The 18,557-nt window shown below is 38.4% G+C and overlaps 1 protein-coding gene across 3 annotated transcripts in view; it reads left to right on the top strand.

Annotated features, from left to right (window-relative positions):
• The window catches only part of PFKFB4 (6-phosphofructo-2-kinase/fructose-2,6-biphosphatase 4), a 79,240-nt gene that overhangs the window by 56,853 nt on the left and 3,830 nt on the right, over positions 1-18,557 (top strand). For 2 of the 3 annotated variants that reach the window (XM_060765897.2, XM_060765895.2), the window contains exons 7-13: positions 1,328-1,449; positions 2,929-3,136; positions 3,789-3,935; positions 4,987-5,091; positions 8,254-8,383; positions 9,130-9,192; positions 11,250-11,314. In XM_060765897.2, the coding sequence (XP_060621880.2) occupies positions 1,328-1,449; positions 2,929-3,136; positions 3,789-3,935; positions 4,987-5,091; positions 8,254-8,383; positions 9,130-9,192; positions 11,250-11,314 (840 nt within the window). Of the gene's footprint in view, positions 1-1,327; positions 1,450-2,928; positions 3,137-3,788; positions 3,936-4,986; positions 5,092-8,253; positions 8,384-9,129; positions 9,193-11,249; positions 11,315-14,926; positions 15,019-18,557 lie in introns of all 3 variants that reach the window. The other variant, XM_060765896.2, reaches the window with a different exon arrangement.

An 18,557-nucleotide genomic window follows, 5' to 3' on the forward strand; every position in this document is an offset into this window, starting at 1 on the left:
CTAAACTTGGGCTTCTGTTCCCCTCCACATGGAGTAGGAGGAGGAGAGAAAAACTTGATTCATCTAAATCTTCCTGGTATTCATATACATTTTGAAGCAAAGCACTATGAAATGATAGAAGAAATTATACTTAGTATCTGGTGCATAATTGATCATACAAGCTGTTTTAATTTTGTAGCCACCCAAATTAAAACAGATTAGAAATAAATTGAGTAATTGATTGTTTTCATTTTTTGAAAAATACTTACTATTCAATGAACTCTTAATTTTTTTTAATAAACTGCCTAAAGGCAACCAACTGTAGGCTGTATTTCTGAAAGAGAAAATAGCAAAGCATCACATGATATTCTGTGCATAAGAAAGCCCCATGAAATGTATAACAAGTTGACAGGCGTTTGTACTTGACTTTATATAACTTTTGCAAACTAAAATCTTGATTTCATAATTCTGTTGGAAAGTCCTTTTATAAAAACAACAACAACAAACATTAAAAGGAGACCTGGGGTATTTGCATTCATAGTACATGCAACTCAATGATCACAGATATAAGAAACTGCTCTTTACCAAGTCAGAACATATACTGGGAGTGAGTTTTCAAACTGGAACCACACATATCTTTTTCTGAAGATGTTAGAGATTATGTATATCAACTATCTATAATCAGAAGACACCACAAGGGTCATTCTGTCAAACCCCCTGCCATGCAGGGAATGCACAATCAAATCACTCCCAACAGATGGTCATCCAGCCTCTGTTTAAATGCCTCCAAAGAAGGAGCTTCCACCACTCTCCAAGGCAAAGAGTTCCATGGTGAATAGGTCTTATGGTCAGGAAGTTCTTCCTAATGTTCAAGTTGAACCTCCTTTACTATAATTGGTCTACTCTGCCAATTATCTGTAGTTGTTTCTCCCCATTTTCCTGGGAAAAATAGACTAGTGTTACAGTTTCAGAAAACATTCTTGGTGATTGTTTTGGGGTCGCCCAGGGACATGAATGAAAGGAAGTAAAACGTGACAAGAATATTGGCCTGAGCCCAGGACATCCCGTCAAAGGACGAGAGCACTATGGCCAGTGAAACAAAAGGAAGGATTTTCTGGGGATAACAGTTCAAGAGCCATATTATCCTCCCAGCTTAGATTGAAGTTTCAAATTGTTTAAACATTTTGAAGTTAGAGTCTCTGCATGTTTATATGAAGAAGTTCTGGTTCAGTTGAAAGCATGAATCTTTCTTAAATTTGACATTAATGATTAGACTTTTTGCTCATGTGTTGCATCCCTTCAGATTTCTGAGAAATATTTCTGTGTTTTCCTTTCCTGCCTCAATTAGCAAGTGAAGCTAGGCAGTCCTGATTATGTTGACTGTGGGAGTGATGAAGCTACAGAAGACTTCATGAAAAGGATTGAATGTTACAAGAATTCATATGAGACACTAGATGAAAATTCGGATAAGTATGTGATCTGTAAAATATGAATATTAACATTATGCATGTCATTTAGCTTCAGAATCTTAAACAGCCTCTGAAATGACTTGTCACAGGGGTGCTGAGCTTGTGCCTACTTAGGATTTCAAACTGTTTATGGGGGTTTGCTTAACTGAATTCTCTTCCATATGCAATGATCCTGTGAATGTGAAAAGATAGATATCTCTCACCCCCCCCCCCCTTCCCCTGTTGTAGAATTACACACAGAAGCCTTCGTGTGTTCTTGGACTTGGCAGTTTTCCACCTCAGTAGCAACCTGACATGGGCTCCCTGGTGGCACAACGGGTTAAACCGCTGAGCTGCTGGACTTGCTGACTGAAGGTTGGCGGTTCAAATCTGGGGAGTGTGGTGAGCTCCCACTGTTAGCCCCAGCTTCTGCCAAGCTAGCAGTTTGAAAACATGCAAATGTGAGTAGATCAATAGGTATTGCTTCTGCTGGAAGGTAACAGTGATCCATGCAGTCATGCTGGTCACATGACCTTGGAGGCATCTATGGACAATGCTGGCTCTTCAGATTAGAAATTGGGATGAGCACCACCCCCCAGAGACAGACATGACTAAACTTAATGTCAAGGGAAAATCTTTACATTTACCTACCAGCATTATTAGAGAATAAGGAATGTTGGCTTTGATGAGTTCTTCATTATTTTGTTTTTACAAACTTTTACCTTTCCTAGCAACCTAACTCTTGCTTTTCCATTGTGACACCAAACATGCAAATGGGTAAAAAGATGTTTACTAAATTGCTCTTCCATATGTCCCTTGATGAGCTGTTTTGTAAAATTTTAGTCAGAAAATAAGTAGGTAAGAACACAATAATATTCCAGTTTTCTTCTACTTTGCAACATTTTCCTCATTCAAGTTTCTGTAGGCAGTTCTTCTGGTATGGAAAAGTACCTGAAAAGAAGTATCAATACTGAAAGTAATGTTGTAGCAAATGGGACCATAAAGAATGATTCAGCAAAAGGGAGAAAACAGCCCAGTGTGTCTGTTTTCGGAGATGAGGTCTTGTCACAACGAACATGCACTATATCTATCTCCTATTAGCTGGTTTAGGCACATAGTTTTGTACATCCTAAGAAGTTTGCAAATGTATAGAAATAACTAAAAGATGAAATTCATCTCACAGAGAACTGACTAGTTTGATAGGCAGAACTGCAGATACTCTTCTGAGAAGGAAATAGGATAATGAAATTGGCTGTAGTGGTATGGGATGAAGGCAGCACCTTTGCCCAACTGTAGAAACTTAGCAAGAATCTCCCAAAATTGCAACACTTGTCCTTGTTGACAATCATATTGTTACTACTAAAGCATCATATTTTGCTCCTCTTAAAACAAACTCTGTTGTGTGTTTAGGAAAACTCATTCCTGATCTCTGTAGGTATATGTGAAGTGCTAGAATAAATACTGTCACTCTTATAAACAGTTTTGTCTCTTACCATAACAGGGATCTTTCTTACATTAAAATAATGGATGTTGGAAGGAGTTACCTTGTGAACCGAGTAATCGACCATATCCAGAGCCGGATTGTTTACTACCTCATGAATATCCACGTCACTCCTCGCTCCATCTACCTCTGCCGACATGGTGAAAGTGAACTAAATCTAAAGGGAAGAATAGGAGGAGATACAGGGTTGTCTCCTAGAGGAAAAGAGGTATGGCTTATTTGTCTAATATCCTTTTATTCACTCTCTCTCTCTCATATTTAACCACTGTACAACTAGATTTAATTCAGAAAGTAAATTCCAAAACTTGTTTGCTTTTGCATATCTCCCAAGATTGAAGATCAAGGCAGGGGTATGTGACCAGACAAACCTTAAATAATGGAGTTTTGTTATGCTCTTTGCACAGGGTACAAACTTGTATTGGTCAGGGAATCACCAAGAATTGCTCAAAATGTGATACATCAGGGATGCACAGTGAGAATTTCACCTAGTTTGAGGGCCTTTAGTCCATGAGTAGATTTGTTCTGTTGGATCTGAGCCCAAGAATAGCCTCCCTTTATTAAAGTCATATTCCTTTTGTGACTCGTTTTGGTTACACAGACCCTTTTGGAAAGGCATTATCATCTCATACTTTAGAGGAGGCATGGGCAAACTTTTGCCCTCCAGGTGTTTTGGAATTAAACTCCCACAAGTCCTAACAGCCTACCGACTGTTAAGAATTATAGGATTTGAAGTCCAACCACCTGGAGGGCCAGAGTTTGTCCATGCCTGCTTTAGAGGACTAGGGTGTAGTTATCTGACTTGAAATATTTAGCTGTAGTTTCCTCGTGTAACTCTTTTTCCTTCTCCATATGCTTTGCAGTTTGCCAAGGGCCTGGCATATTTCATTAATGAGCAAAACATCAAAGATTTGAAAGTATGGACAAGCCAGATGAAAAGGACCATTCAGACTGCAGAGGCCTTGGGAGTGCCTTATGAGCAGTGGAAAGTTTTGAATGAAATCGATGCGGTAAGATACTCTTGGTTAAATACATACAAAGTGTAGTTTTTTAATCATGGAAAGAGAAATTATTTTCATGGCACAATACTAGAAGTCCTGAGAGCTTTGTACCTTTTGGAGATTAAGCCTTGAAGGGCTGAAAAACATTTTGAGTTGTACAGCACCTTGCTAAGAAGATGTGTAAATAAATAGCATTATATGCCAGCATTGGGCTCCCTGGTGATGCAACGGGTTAAACCACTGAGCTACTTAACTTGCTGACCGAAAGTTTGGCGGTTCAAACCTGGGGAGCAGAGTGAGTTCCCACTTTTAACCCCATCTTCTGCCAACCTAGCAGTTCGAAAACATGCAAATGTGAGAAGATCAATAGGTACCGCTTCTGCGGGAAGGTAATGGCATGCCATGCCGTCATTCTGGCTACGTGACATTGGAGGTGTCTATGGACAACACCAGCTCTTTGGCTTAGAACCACCCTCCAGAGTTGGACCATGTCTAGACTTAATGTCAAGGGGAAGCCTTTACCTTTACCTACATGAAGGATTCTCAAGTTGCTCACACACACACACAAATAGAAAATAAGGAATTGGTAGATCACCTTCTCAAAAGTTTAAAATAGAAGTAGTAATAAATAAAGGCAAAACTATGTTTTTTAAAGTGTTTATGAGAAGGATATTGTGTGTAGCTAGCTGGGCTGATCTGACAATGCTAGTAGTTGAAGCAGTCTTCTTTGGGAAACAATATTTTCTCGACTGCATGTCAGTGAATCACATGGTAGTCCAAGCAGATGAGTCCGAGTTCCATTGTAATATCATTCAAGAAATTTGGTGAGTCAGTGTGTCCAGGATGGGAAAAGCTTTGGCAGGTGATGTTCGGATCTAGTAAACTTACAGGATTAGATTATTATATTGATAATGATGGGCATTTGGATAGTACATTTTAGGGCTGTGGGAAATGGCATAGAATCATGACAGAGATGAGATCTCGGGGAATAGCAGTGTACTTCCTGGTCTTCTGTCTGTTAAGGTACACTGATGTTTTCATGTTTCCTCTGCTTCTCTAGGGAGTCTGTGAAGAAATGACATATGAAGAAATTCAGGAAAATTACCCATTAGAATTTGCATTGAGAGACCAGGACAAATACAGATACAGATATCCAAAAGGAGAGGTATGATACATTTTTTGTCTCCAATAATTTTTCTTCTCCTAAGGTAAGCGTTTACAAACTCTTGTTAGGTGAGGCTATCAGGACATAAAAGTAAAAAAAAAAGTTCCTGTGAGTTAAAAGGGCATAAAATACTATTCCTCACAAATTATTTCAAACGCCTCTCAGATTCTCATTTGTAGAGTGATATTTCATAGAAGTGGTAATCCCATTTCATTATCTACTCTAACATTTAGATTCTAAATGGAACTAAAAGGCTGATTTTAGCAGATTTGGAAGGAGAGAGAAAAGCCTCCGCCACACATTTGAACATGTGGCGAGGGAGAGGAGCTGTGAATGCATGTCCTGACCCCCTGGCCTTATTACCACTGCTTCCAGTGTGGACCTTCATTCATTGAGTAGCATGTTTGAAGGGCAAATCTGTGCATGTTGATGGGACCCACGTAGTCTCTCCCCATGTCCTCTATCTCCATGTTTTTCAGCTGATTTTTGAAGGAAAAAAGCCATGAGAATGAGGGTGTGCTACATCCTTGGCCTTTTACATAGTGATATTAGAAGTGAAGCATTAATGAAAAGCATTGATTTCAAACAGCTGCTTTCGTATTTGTGAAATGTGCAAACTGTGGTAGTGTTGGGTAATTCATTCCTGCTATCATGAGTTAGATGTGTGATCATAATGCCTAGAACAATACTGAGATACAGATGGCTTTTGTTTGTTGTACAATCAGAAGCCATGTCATAACAGCTGTTTAGTAAGATGGAAAGTTTTCTGGAGTTGTTTGCTAACCTTTCAGGGAGAGAGAATGGGTGTGTGTTTGCTTCTCTCTACATAGGTGCACTTCCTCTCTTAATGGCTCACACTGGGGTTGCGCCACTCATGCAGTGTTCACATGTTCCTGTTAGCAGGAGGAATTAGTACTGCTTCCCCAAATGTGATGGAGCTCAGAACTTCTGATTAGATTAAATTGCTTCTAGGGAGATTAAATTGTACAGAAGCATTCCACGTTCGCTAAAAACATGGCCAACTTCTTTTTAATTCTTAAATGAGTCCACAAAGAGAAGTAGGTATGCAATTTGTCAGGTTACACTGGTCAACACACATTTTGGAATAAGAGGGTCAGATATACCCATTTCTGGGTATGTCTGATCTACTTATTCCAAAAATCTGACTAGTTTCCCCCTATCAGCTGTAGTTTTTGAGATACAGAATATATGTCATACATATATGTCATATATTCTGATATATGATAGCCATATCTAAGACATGATAGCCATATCTAAGAAACTAGAGCTGATCCAGTCTATCCAATTCAATTTTCTAAATCAGCTCTCCAAATAATTCCAGGAACAGGCTTAAAAATCAAGATAATTTTTTTGTTGGTCTGCATAATTTATAACTCTTCAGAATGGGATTCTGAATAGTAGATGAGCACCAACATTGCACTATTATGAAAGGCTTTGAGAGAATCCACCTGTTACCTTCTATACTGGCACAAACTCTGAGTCCTTTTGTTCATAGGTCTGTGCACACAAGAATAGGTAAAAGGATGTAGAAGTGACAAAACAATGTAGTAGGCACCAATAAATGGGAACTCTCTGCAGCAACCACATACTATAACTACGTGTATTGTTTCTTATAAATTCAACAATCCATTAGTATGCAGAATAATCAAAGGTTTAAAAGCCATTATATATGGTTGGATCTCAGTCTGTACAGAAAGTTTCCTCGTGTACTATTGAGGTTCTGCCAAAAGTAACTCCTGAGGGCCAGGGTCTGATGGGGTACGGTAGAGCAGGATGGGCAGGACTGTTTTGTGCAAGCAGAAGGGCTTTCCTGGTGGTACATGGTATCTGTAGACCCAAGCCACTGAAATAATTGTTTTTGGCTAGATAGGCCAGTGCCAGCTATGTGTGAGAGAGCCCCGAATTTCATAACATGACTTCCCTGGTGGAATATGGAGAGACTGACTGGAAAATGTTGTAAATATAAATGAAATGGAATGACAAAGAGAGGAGGAGCAAACAAAAAAAAAGGTAGAGACAAGGGAGAATATGCATCCTGCTTTAAGGTTTCATAACAAAACTCTGGTGTCATTATTATTTCAGTTTTAGGATGCAAAGTAAAGCTGTTCCTAACATCTTTTATTATTATTATTATTATTATTATTATTATTATTATTATATTTATGCATTTATATCCCACTTTTTCTCTCCATAAGACGACTCAAAGCGGCTAACATTAAAAGCATTACAATACAATTTAAAATATACAAATATTAAAACAGTATTAAACATCAGTAATATTAAAACAATTAAGATTACATCCAGAATTTCTCATTTACACTCAATTTTCACTACATGTGCAGAAAATCTTATCACATTTGTTTCACCTGCAATATTGCAGTTCTCTGCTTATCCTGCTTATGGAATCACATACTGCTGTATAAATTTAAAATATAACCATATCTGAAGGAAGCATACATAAAATTTGATATTTATTGTTGAGGCAGTGCACTTCAACCCTATGAAAATCTTATTTGCCTATGCCAAATATGAGTAATAGTCAGCTTGAACTCAACTTTCACAGTAAAATAATAGGTTTACATTTCCTGGTTTCTTGATTACACTTGCTATTAATGTTCACAGTACAGGTAGTCCCCAAGTTACAAATATCTGACTTACAAATGACTCATAGTTAAGAACAGGGGAGAGACAACAGGAAATGAGAGAAATCTGTCCCTAAGAAGAGAAATCCGCTCCTGGAAAAGTTATCATGGAGAAAAGGGGTCTCCATTGAAGCTTTTTCACCAATCCTTGTTTCCACAACAAGCCAATTTTTTCAAAGTCCATTTATCACATGGATAGAAAGTGAAGTGAACAAACAGTAAAACAAACACTGCAGGGGTGTTCACCCTTCCATATACTACCCAATGTGCATACATGCACGCACACGCACACACATACACACACTCCATTCTTCCTGTTATGTCCATAATACATTTAAGACCATGCTGATGTACTTCCATTGGTGCTACTGAAGCTGCATGTAGCAACAGGATTATAGCCATTATTTTCTTCCCTCTATGATTATGTCTTGTCATGGCTGATTTGACAGTGTTCAAATGATGTATATATATTTCTAATTCCCCCTCCCTCTATTTCCAGTCCTATGAAGATCTTGTTCAAAGATTGGAGCCAGTAATTATGGAATTGGAAAGGCAGGAAAATGTGCTTGTAATCTGTCACCAAGCTGTTATGCGCTGTCTGCTTGCTTACTTTCTGGACAAGCCTGCAGGTAGGTGCCACAAATACAGTGCAGTCATATCATGGAGGTTTTCCACTGTTGTCTATCAGTAGCCATTTCCATGTGAATTTCTCCACTTACTATCTTGTCTCACAAGAGCAGTATATTCTTAGAATATGTGGTCCCTTTGAATCTGTGCTTTTCATGGTCTATTCAAAAGTAGTTTCACATGGTTCATGGAAAGTTGTTTTGTAACTCAGGTAGACTTTGAAAGAGTAATATTTTTGAGTGATTCTTGTTGTGCTAACAAGAAGAACTTTCCAAGTTCTAAAATTCATGTAGGACAGTTGTGATCATCCATATGTTGTGGGTCTATAGTTCCTATCAACTCTATCAGGTAGAGTTACTAGTGATAGACTGGTGCAGAACATAAATGTTGGGAACGTTAAAGTTAACCGGATTATGAGAACTGCTTTTGCAGATGAGATCAGATAAAAATTATTTCTAAGTATTTCTCTTCCTAGATACTTTGGCCTGGTGAACAAGCTTTTATTTATGCAGCCTTTTTATGTTTTGTATTTTTATATTGAGTTTAACATTTTAGCTGGTTCTCTGCTATTGAGGTATTGCTCTTACACTTTTAAAAGCATGATGTCGGTCTTCAGAAATACATAAAATAATTTAAAATTACCTAGCAAAAAGTATTCCTTTGTCTATTTTATGTGGTAATGCTTTGGGAAATGGTTGTTTCTGTTATTTACTATTAATTTAATTTTTATGTATGTTTTCCATTTTAGAAAAACTGCCTTATCTCAAGTGCCCACTGCATACTGTCTTAAAATTAACCCCAGTGGCTTATGGTAAGTTTTTCCATTTTCTTCCTATAAGGGTATTTATATTGCATTTAGCTGCATTAATTATGAAAAACATTGCATGTTTACGATTGCATCCTATTCATGTATTATGAGCTGACACATGCCTAATTCAATTTTGCAATTGTCCTTATAAGTTGGAAGTATTTTCCAAAACACAATGACCAAAAGTTCCCCAACCTACTCTTTGCGCAGTTCAGCCCACCAGCATAGCTACTTCCCTGTCTCCCTTCTCCCTTTTTTGACCTATAGCCTGAAGAGGAGAAGGTTTTGTGTAACAAATGTTTGAATTTTGGATGTAGACAGATTCAGACAAAGAGCGTTCTTGTTTTGTCTATGCCAGAATATCATGTATACTGAAAATTTGGAGTTTTTATTAAACAAAAATAGATTTTAAAACAAAACAAAATGCACCATTATTTAGTAAGTGTTGGATTCTGACTCTGGAGACCAGAGTTTGAATTTCTGCTCAGCCATGGAAATCCATTGAGTGACCTTGGGTGCATCACATTCTTTCAGCCTCAGAGGGAGGCACAAATCTGGCCAAGAAAACCTGTCCACCTCAGGGTTAGATTAAGTGAGACATGAATTGAATGCATGCAACAACAATTTATTTATTTATTTTGTGTCAAAAGCAACATTGCACAGATAAAACAGATATAAAACTGATAAAATAGAGGTAGCACAAGCGGCTAAACCACCCCAGACCAAAAATAGGCAACAGCGACTGCACTGTCTGTAGCTTTAAGCAGTTTTCCTCTGTGCATGAGGTAGGGCATTATGAGCAAGCATACAGATGCAGAGTTGTTTGTTCTTCTTCAGACACACAAGGTGGAGGATTCTTCTAGGCAGTGTCATTTTGCTAGGTTGTCTTTTCAGCTGCCCACTCCACTTCTGAGTCTGTTCAGGCTCATTACAAAAAATAAAAAGAGGATAAAGATAGGACTCTAGTGACATCTAGTGTCCAATATCCATTATTGATTATAGAGAGGTTTCTTCTTAAATGAGAGCATTACTGGTATCAGTTCAATGTTGCGGTTCAAGGTAATCAAACACTTAACAGAATTACGGAACAGGGTGACCCAGCTAACAGGGAAATATGCAGTCAGTCATGTGTTCAGGCAACCAAGGATTAAATGGTCTAGAAAGATAATCATGTAAAGCTTCAATTTTCTTGGATCAGACAAAGCTTTTCAACTTTGCACTAAGATTATTTTAGCTAAGATACAAGAGACAGTCATTCAAATCTACCAGGTGTTGTCCCTTGGATTGAAAGAGATTGTATTAGAAGACACTTGCATTACAGCAGTACTTAAAGCAAGGCCACTAATTCCAAAGGTTGCCTATGAAGCAATATTGTGGGCACACCTTTTTGGCGTGGGAGTCATTGCAATACATACCCTTTCAATTATAAAGAAAGCTTCACTTTTGACAACATGTCAAAAGGTTAGAATTACCCTGAAAGGGGTGGTAGAGATCGAGCATCCCTGATCGGGATTTCTACAATCCTCCAAAATTGTCCAGATGGAGACACATTTGCTTTCTGGTGGATCTGATGAAACTGCTTCATACATAACATTATTAGAAAGATTGTATAAAATTATCTCCGGGCTGTGTATATAAGGTGTATATGAAACATAAATGAATTTCGTGTTTAGAGTTGGGTCCTATCTCCAAGATATCTTATTAGGAGCATGTGCAAGTATAGCTATTGAAAATAAAAATACAAAACTCTTCTTGTCCCAAGCATTTTGGATAAGGAATACTCAACTTGTATTTTGGATAGGCTTTCATAGTATTTCTGGATGGTCATGGGAAGGCTATACTTGCATTAACTGTCAGTGATATTACAGGGGAATAGTTCACACATAGAGCTTTGTTTCACCGGTGTGCATTAATTGGGGTCTGCCATTGTATCCCAGTTTGTGATGAGGAATTAACATTTTGAACAATAGTGATTGTACAAGGAGCTCTTTTGATTTTATTCTGATTGTCCTTGTTGACATAAAGTAGCAAAACATCTAAACGTTGATATTTGTCTACAGGTTGCAAGGTAGAATCCATATTCCTGAATGTTGAAGCTGTCAATACGCACAGAGACAAACCACAGGTAGGATAGATTTACTATTGCAAAGGTAAACTCGGAATTCTAAAAAGGAGGGAGCAGCACTCACCTTCCTCCCACTGCTTCCCTCATTTCTTTAGGGAAAATATGAGAATAGATGAACATTGTAAATTACTATGTACAGGATCTAGCTTGCCTCTTATTTGAGTGAGAATTCAGAAATAACAAAGTCTTGTTTAGGCCCCGTCTAGTGGTTCAGGTCAACATAGAAAGAGTCTTGCCTCACCCCCTTTCCTCATTGTGTTGCCTGGAGATGTGAAGAGCTGCTATGACAGGATCCTCTTCATATTACCAAGAAACCTGATATTCTAGGGTTCTTGTCGATTTTGATGACCTTCACAAACAGAATCTTCAGTTTTCTCACTTTCTTTGTCAGGCAACATTCAGAAGAATTCATTCTACATTTTTTAATGAAAAGAAGAAATTGTTTTACATTTTTCTTTATCCTTATTCACACAATCATATTTTCTGACATTTCCCTACAGGTATTTTAACCTTTCCTTTTTTTGCAGGGACATTGCATGGACTTTGCAGGCAATCTTCCCACACAATTGTTAACTTGATCTTCTCATTACTTTTCAGTCCACTTCAGACATAAAATGCCAAATACCCAAATGATATTGATGGGATTGTGAAATCAGGAGTTTGGACGGTTAATTTTTTTTTGTTCTGTTGGACTTTGAATCTACTCCCTGTCTCTTTTTTGTAGCCAAAGCTCATACTTAATTTGTTGTCCAGGGCTTTCATGGCCAGAAGCACTGGTGAGTTTTCTGGGCTGTATGGCCATGTTCCAGAACTTTCTCCCACCTTGGATGTTTCACAGATATATAAGCCTTGTTTCCAACAAACCTCACAACCTCTGAGGATACCTGCCATAGATGTGAGTGAAATGTCAGAAGAGAATGCTTCTGGAACATGGCCACACAGCCCAGAAAACTCACAGCAACCCAGTCATAGTTGATTTTGGTGTCCTTAAACTTAGTGTGATCCACAGTTAACACTAGTTGCTAACTTTATAAGAAGGGGCCTATGTGGTCAGTCCATTTCAGCATTAAATGCCAACAGGGAAGAGGACAGTATGTCTGAGTGGTGGGCTGGGCTCATTAACATGCTTGACTTTGCATGGAGAGCCTTGTTTTACATGCAGTCAGGCTGGTATGTCTGATTCATTGTACCTGACTAGAGCTGTCATGGTGGCACCAGCTCTGTGGGCATGTTCTACCTGTGCTCTTCCTGATGCACTTCTGTGAAACTGGTGTCCTGTATTGCTTGTCTGTGGTACAGTTTGGTGTCCTCTAGAAATATAAAAAAAACAAGTGTCGTATTATACTGGATTCAGTGGGATTTTTAAAAAAGGCATAAATAACACAAATAATAATAGGAAAGTGGAAGATTATGTCCAAACAACAGCAAAAATACTGTGCTCTGATCTTTTCTCACTTGTGCTATGACGCCACTTAATCCGTGGCTACTTAAAAGTGCATTTTTAGACAAAAACCAAACACTTGTATGCAATATATTCAAAATTATATTAATTAACAAGATACAGAATCAATTGTAAATTTAGAAGTGTTTTGGGAAACACTACTAAATGCATGATGATGCATTGCCATTGATTTGACTGCCTGGGACAGACCTCACAATAGTCAGCTGGGGGCCTTGCTTATGATTAGCCTCTGAGAACCAGAGAAGGATATTTTGCAAAATGGAGTTACTTAATTTTATGATAGTGTGCCATCTGTCTGTCTTCAGTGTTTGTCTTTCTATTTTATTTTTGTCAGTTTGACACTGATGATATAGTGTGCCTTGTGGATTTGGCAACTGATTGGGTCTCTTTTGAGGAGGGGAACAGATTGTGAGAAGCAATACATTGCTTCCAGTGGTGTTATTTTTGAGCGTTCTTGTAAACAAAAAGCTTTCCTTTCCCACAGTCATGACGATTTGCATGTGTCTCTTTGGGTGCTGTTCTATTTAACATAGATGAACAATTGATAATAAGCTGTTTTGTGAACACTCTGAAAGCTGTCACAGTTTGGGGAAGTGTTGTTTTTGTGATGTCTCCAAAATGTTTAGCTAACTAAACAGTATGATAAGTTGCTTTGTTGAATCTGACTGCTGTGTTTCTATAACAACCATAACAGCGTTGTGATATCCTTTGCCTTGATGAAAGCGAGACATCATCTACCATTTGGTTGGCATGTAGCTATTAATTACTTTCTTAAACATTGTGAATATGATAAAAAAATAAGGAGCCTTTATAAATCAGTTGCAGTTTGGGAACATTCTTCTATAAGATATACAAGCATGCAAGTCCATGTGTAAGGTTGAGATGATTGACAGCATAATTGACAGCATTTAGTGTGATCTTGGCCTGGTGGTGCAGCAGGTTAAACCGCTGAGCTGCTGAACTTGCTGACCGAAAGGTTGGCGGTTCGAATCCGGGGAGCAGGGTCAGCTCCCGCTATTAGGCTCAGCTTCTGCCAACCTAGCAGTTTGAAAACATGTAAATGTGAGTAGATCAATAGGTACTGCCTTGGTGGGAAGGTAATGGTGCTCCATGCAGTTATGACCTTGGAGGTGTCTATGGACAACGCTGGCTCTTTGGCTTAGAAATGGAGATGAGCACCACCCCCAGAGTCAGACATGCAAAGACTTAATGTCAGGGGAAACCTTTACGTTCTTACTGTGATCTAGCTTTCTAATGCCTAATAAGTTGAAATTGCAGGGGTAAAAATGTACATCTGAACAATAAGATAATATATTTTGAGAGTCAGGATTGGATACTGCCAGGTGGGCACATGAGTCCTGTTGGCGTGGTCTTGGTGCCACTCTCGGGTCACATTTATGATAGTCAATACGCTGTTTATTATGTAACCGTAAAGCTGTGCCTTACAATTAGAACTTAATTGTACTTCTACCTTCACTCAGCAATATCCAAGTCCAGAGAGAGATTTCTAAGAACTTAGGGTCATCTTCTTGACCATAGTAGCTATGTGTCAAAATGATCCTATGTGGTGAATAACCAATTGAAATCGGGGGGGGGGGGGGGGGTCTCACATGCCTCTTATCAGATTTCAGAGGCTTTTCCAGTGTTTTAGGTTCTTTGACTATTAAACCCAGCTGGGTTCTATCTATTCGTGTTTACTATTTCCCATATTTCTTTGGCCTGATTTTTGAGGTGCATGTAGTATGGATGAAACTAATTTTAATAGATCTGAACTTGGGTGGATTTGTATAAATTCCTAATGAGAGGGGAAAGTGAAAGTTAGTGAGTACTGAGTGCTGTAAAGGTCTTAGTAGTAGGTTTAACTGTGTGGCTTGTGTACAATAAGTGCACAAGCTACTGTACACACAGTGTCTCCTCTATAAGGTTGGGAGCAGATCCCACTGAAAATAATGAATCTTATCTGCAGAAGCACACATAATACTGCAAACTGTATTTGTTAGTATGTTTTTAAAAGATTCTACTATTTTAGACTTTTAAAATATGTGCCTAATATTTGTTGATTTCACCAATTCAGCTGAGTGCTTACAAGGAAAGCTGACTGTCAGTGTTGTTTGATAAACATTCTCCTCTGTATTTTTATTCACACGCAGAATGTAGACATTTCAAGAGATCCCGAGGAAGCCCTTGTAACTGTCCCTGCTCACCAGTGAATCCCGTTTCCTGATCAGCAATGAAACATTTGGTGCTGTTTTCAACATTTTACATTGAATTTCTTTCAATCATTCCAATCACTTTGGAATCGACTCTTAATAATATTAGTTTTTGTGTCATACATGGCATTTGGAAATCAATACACACTCAGCTCCTATTGGACCGTTAATTGATGGTCCTGTTCTGCCAAATTACATTTAATTGGTTGGGCCATTTAATTACTTGCTTTTATGATATCACTTAATTGAATATTGCTAATTTTACTGCTGATGTTTTATATCCTTTTAAAGTTCAGTCCTTTGAATTCTGTTTTGGAGGATAAAACTGCAAGTTCTTGCTAATTTAGTGGGGCTTTTTTTTCTTTAGTGATTGGATTGTTTTAAATAGAAGAGCATAATGTAATTACTAGTTAGCCTAGCTAACTAGTGCATGAATGAAGTAGGCAAGAAGACTAGCAAACTGTTTAACACTGATATTTTCTCAGATCATGAGGTGCTTACTCCTATCTTGGTGGGAAATAGTTTTTGTGATTTGATGGATCTGACTGCTCAATTTTTAAAAGCTTGTCTAACAGAATATATGCTTGTGATTAATCAAGCAGCTTAAAAAAAAGACGGTTACAAAAGCTCAGGATGATTTTATGGTACTTATCAACAACATCTCAGTAGACATTTTCTGTCATCATAGAGAATACCTGCCACAAAACATACATATTATGTGTGAAAACAAAGTATGGCTTGCTCTGTATTTTACTAGCACACAAGTTAACCTATTAACCAACTAATTAATCTTTGAGAATTCCATATAGTTGTTCAGGGCCAGCTGTGGCTACCTGTGGGAGAGACTTCGTTTCACTTAGATTTTGCTGTCAGCAATCTTGTAAACCAGATGTATAATACTCCCATCATACTGTGGTTTTTGGGTTTGGGGTCATTTTGCAGTACTTCAAGGGGGCATAAGGGGATACTTTTAGAAGGAAGTTTTAGGAAAATCCATATTCGTACAAAACCCATTGGAGCAGAGTCTCGGGGGATAAAAAGGTAAAATGTAATTAATTTAGTAATTGGAAGAGACTGTAGTGGACAAACAATAACTAGCAGCATTGACTTACCTGTGATGTTGCTAGAGGCGTCTGAGTGACTTAAAGTTGAATTTAGCTGGATGTAGAAAAGCATTTCCCAAGATTCTTCACCTAAACTTCTCTTTGCTACATTAGTTTGAAGGCTTCATAAAATGTTTCTTCTATGTGTTGTACACATCTTTATTATGTTGATTTTTGTTTTAGTGTTAAGTAGTCAGTTTGTAGACTTAACTCTGTGGCTGAATTGAAGTGGGAAAATGTGAAGGTCTCAATTACGGCTTTTTTAAATGCTTGTAAAATCCATGTGAAGTGAGATGGAAGTAAGATTGCTAGGGTCATAATGAACAAGTGGATGTGGGAATGACTCACCCACTTGCTTGTCATACAGATTATAAGATCGGGTGGCAAGTGGCTTCCTGTTCAAGTGATTCTACAGTGCTTCTTGAATTGACCATCTGCATATTTATGAATTATATGGAATCATAGCATCATAGACTTTGGAGATACTTCCATGCAGGAATCAACAATCAAAGTACTCCTGAAAGATGGCTATCCAGCTTCCGTTTAAAAACCTTCAAAGAAGGAGATTCTACTACATGTTGAGGCAGGATATCCCACTGTAACACATCTCTTACCATCAGGAAGTTCTTCCTAATGTTTAGGTGGAGCCTCTGTTCCTGTAGTTTGAATCATTGCACCATGCCTTAGTATCTGGAGCATAAAAAAGCACACTTGTTACATTTTCACTAACACATCTTTACTATATATGTAAACATGTCCTCTCTTAATCCTGCCTTCTCCAGGCTAAACATACTCAGCTCCTCAAGGCACTCCTCATATGGCTTGGCTTTAAGACCTTTTAACAGTTTAGTTATCCACATTCTAGTTTGTCAGTATTTTTCTTGAATTGTGGTGCCCAGAACTGGACACAGTCTGACTAAAACAGAATCTATATCTGTAGCTTTAAATAAAAGAAACAAATTAGGAACAGAATTAAAAGGAAAGATAGAAACCGCTCTCAATCAGTTAAAATGTTTTCAGCACCAGCTATAATGAATGTTCATATTGCCAACAGAAGCACCATTGAGAGGGACCAACAAAGCTTCCCTGGGCAAGGATTTCAAGAGTTTAGGAGTGACCCACTGGGAATATTTTCACTCTCATTCTCACTAAGTGGATTACAGTGGTGGTAGTGGAACTAGGACCTTAATCCCCACATAGCCCTGTATTATGAATATGGAGTTTTAAATATTCTGAATCGTGGAAGGCTTGATGGGCCAGAACCCAAACCTTGAATTATGTCCAGAAGTAGCCTACTACATGTTCCCTGTAACTGAATCAGCCATACGTCTGCATCATTCTGGACTTGCTGAATTTTTTGAATGGTTTCCAAAGGAAACCCCATGTGAGGTATTTTTCAGTTGTCCAACCAGTACAAATCTTAAAGATACATCTCAGCATGGCTGGATACCACAACTTTAGAAATGGACACTGTTTCTAAGCTGTGCTGTTAAAGTCTGGCCACCATCACCAAAACCTTGGATTCCACCTTTGTAGGTAAATCCAAGAGGATGCCTTCACTGTGAGTCTGAATCTTCAAGGGGATCTAATCCCTTGGTGTTCCTTTCATTTCACCAGCAGTAACTCTGTCCTACCTGGATTAAGCTTCAATTTGTGTGCTTTTATTCTCCTTTTTTTGAATTGTGGGGTGCTTTGACATGAGCGTCCCCCATACTTGAGAGTCCTGAGTCAAAGAGAAAACATGAAGGGGAAAATAGTTGCATCCTATAGACTTTCATTAGCTCACTGATGAAGGCCGAACTTACTCTGTACTCCTCCTCCTCCTCTATGTGGCCTTGAAGAAAACAAATACCAAACTGGTTTTTTGAGGCATCAGGCTCACACGTGGCTGTCTGCCAACAGTCATTCCTACTACTTGGCTTTAGAAATCTGATTTAATTCCACTTAAGTCCCACCATGATTTTTATGTAGTTTTGTCTGAATACTTTCAAAAACAGTCTGCCCTGTTTATAATTGTTCTTGCTGACAGACGGAGGGTTGGCTTTAATTCAGGAGTAGGAATTAAGCAGCATGTGCTTTCCTAACTACTACTTACAAATGGCAGCAAACCTGCAACACGCAGCAGGTTGTAGTCTGGTATTGCCAGAATTTATTTATTTATCGTGTCATGAGCGAACCAAGGGTACAGTTGAGTTGTATTTGACAAAACACAAAGTTTAAAACTTGGCATTATACAAGTATTAAATGTACTTTGACCAGTAGCTAACCACTTGGAGTACCTCTGGTGTTGCTATAAGGAGGTCCTCCATTGTGCATGTGGCAGGGCTCAGGCTGCATTGTACTAGGTGGCCTGTGGTTTGCTCTTCTCCATATTCACAAGTTGTGGACTCCACTTTGTGGCCCCATTTCTTACGGTTGGCTCTTCATCTCGTGGATGCCAGAATAAAAACCAGATAATGTACACACCT

Source organism: Anolis sagrei, chromosome 2, assembly GCF_037176765.1.
Source record: "Anolis sagrei isolate rAnoSag1 chromosome 2, rAnoSag1.mat, whole genome shotgun sequence".
NCBI classification, from domain to species: Eukaryota; Metazoa; Chordata; class Lepidosauria; order Squamata; family Dactyloidae; genus Anolis; species Anolis sagrei.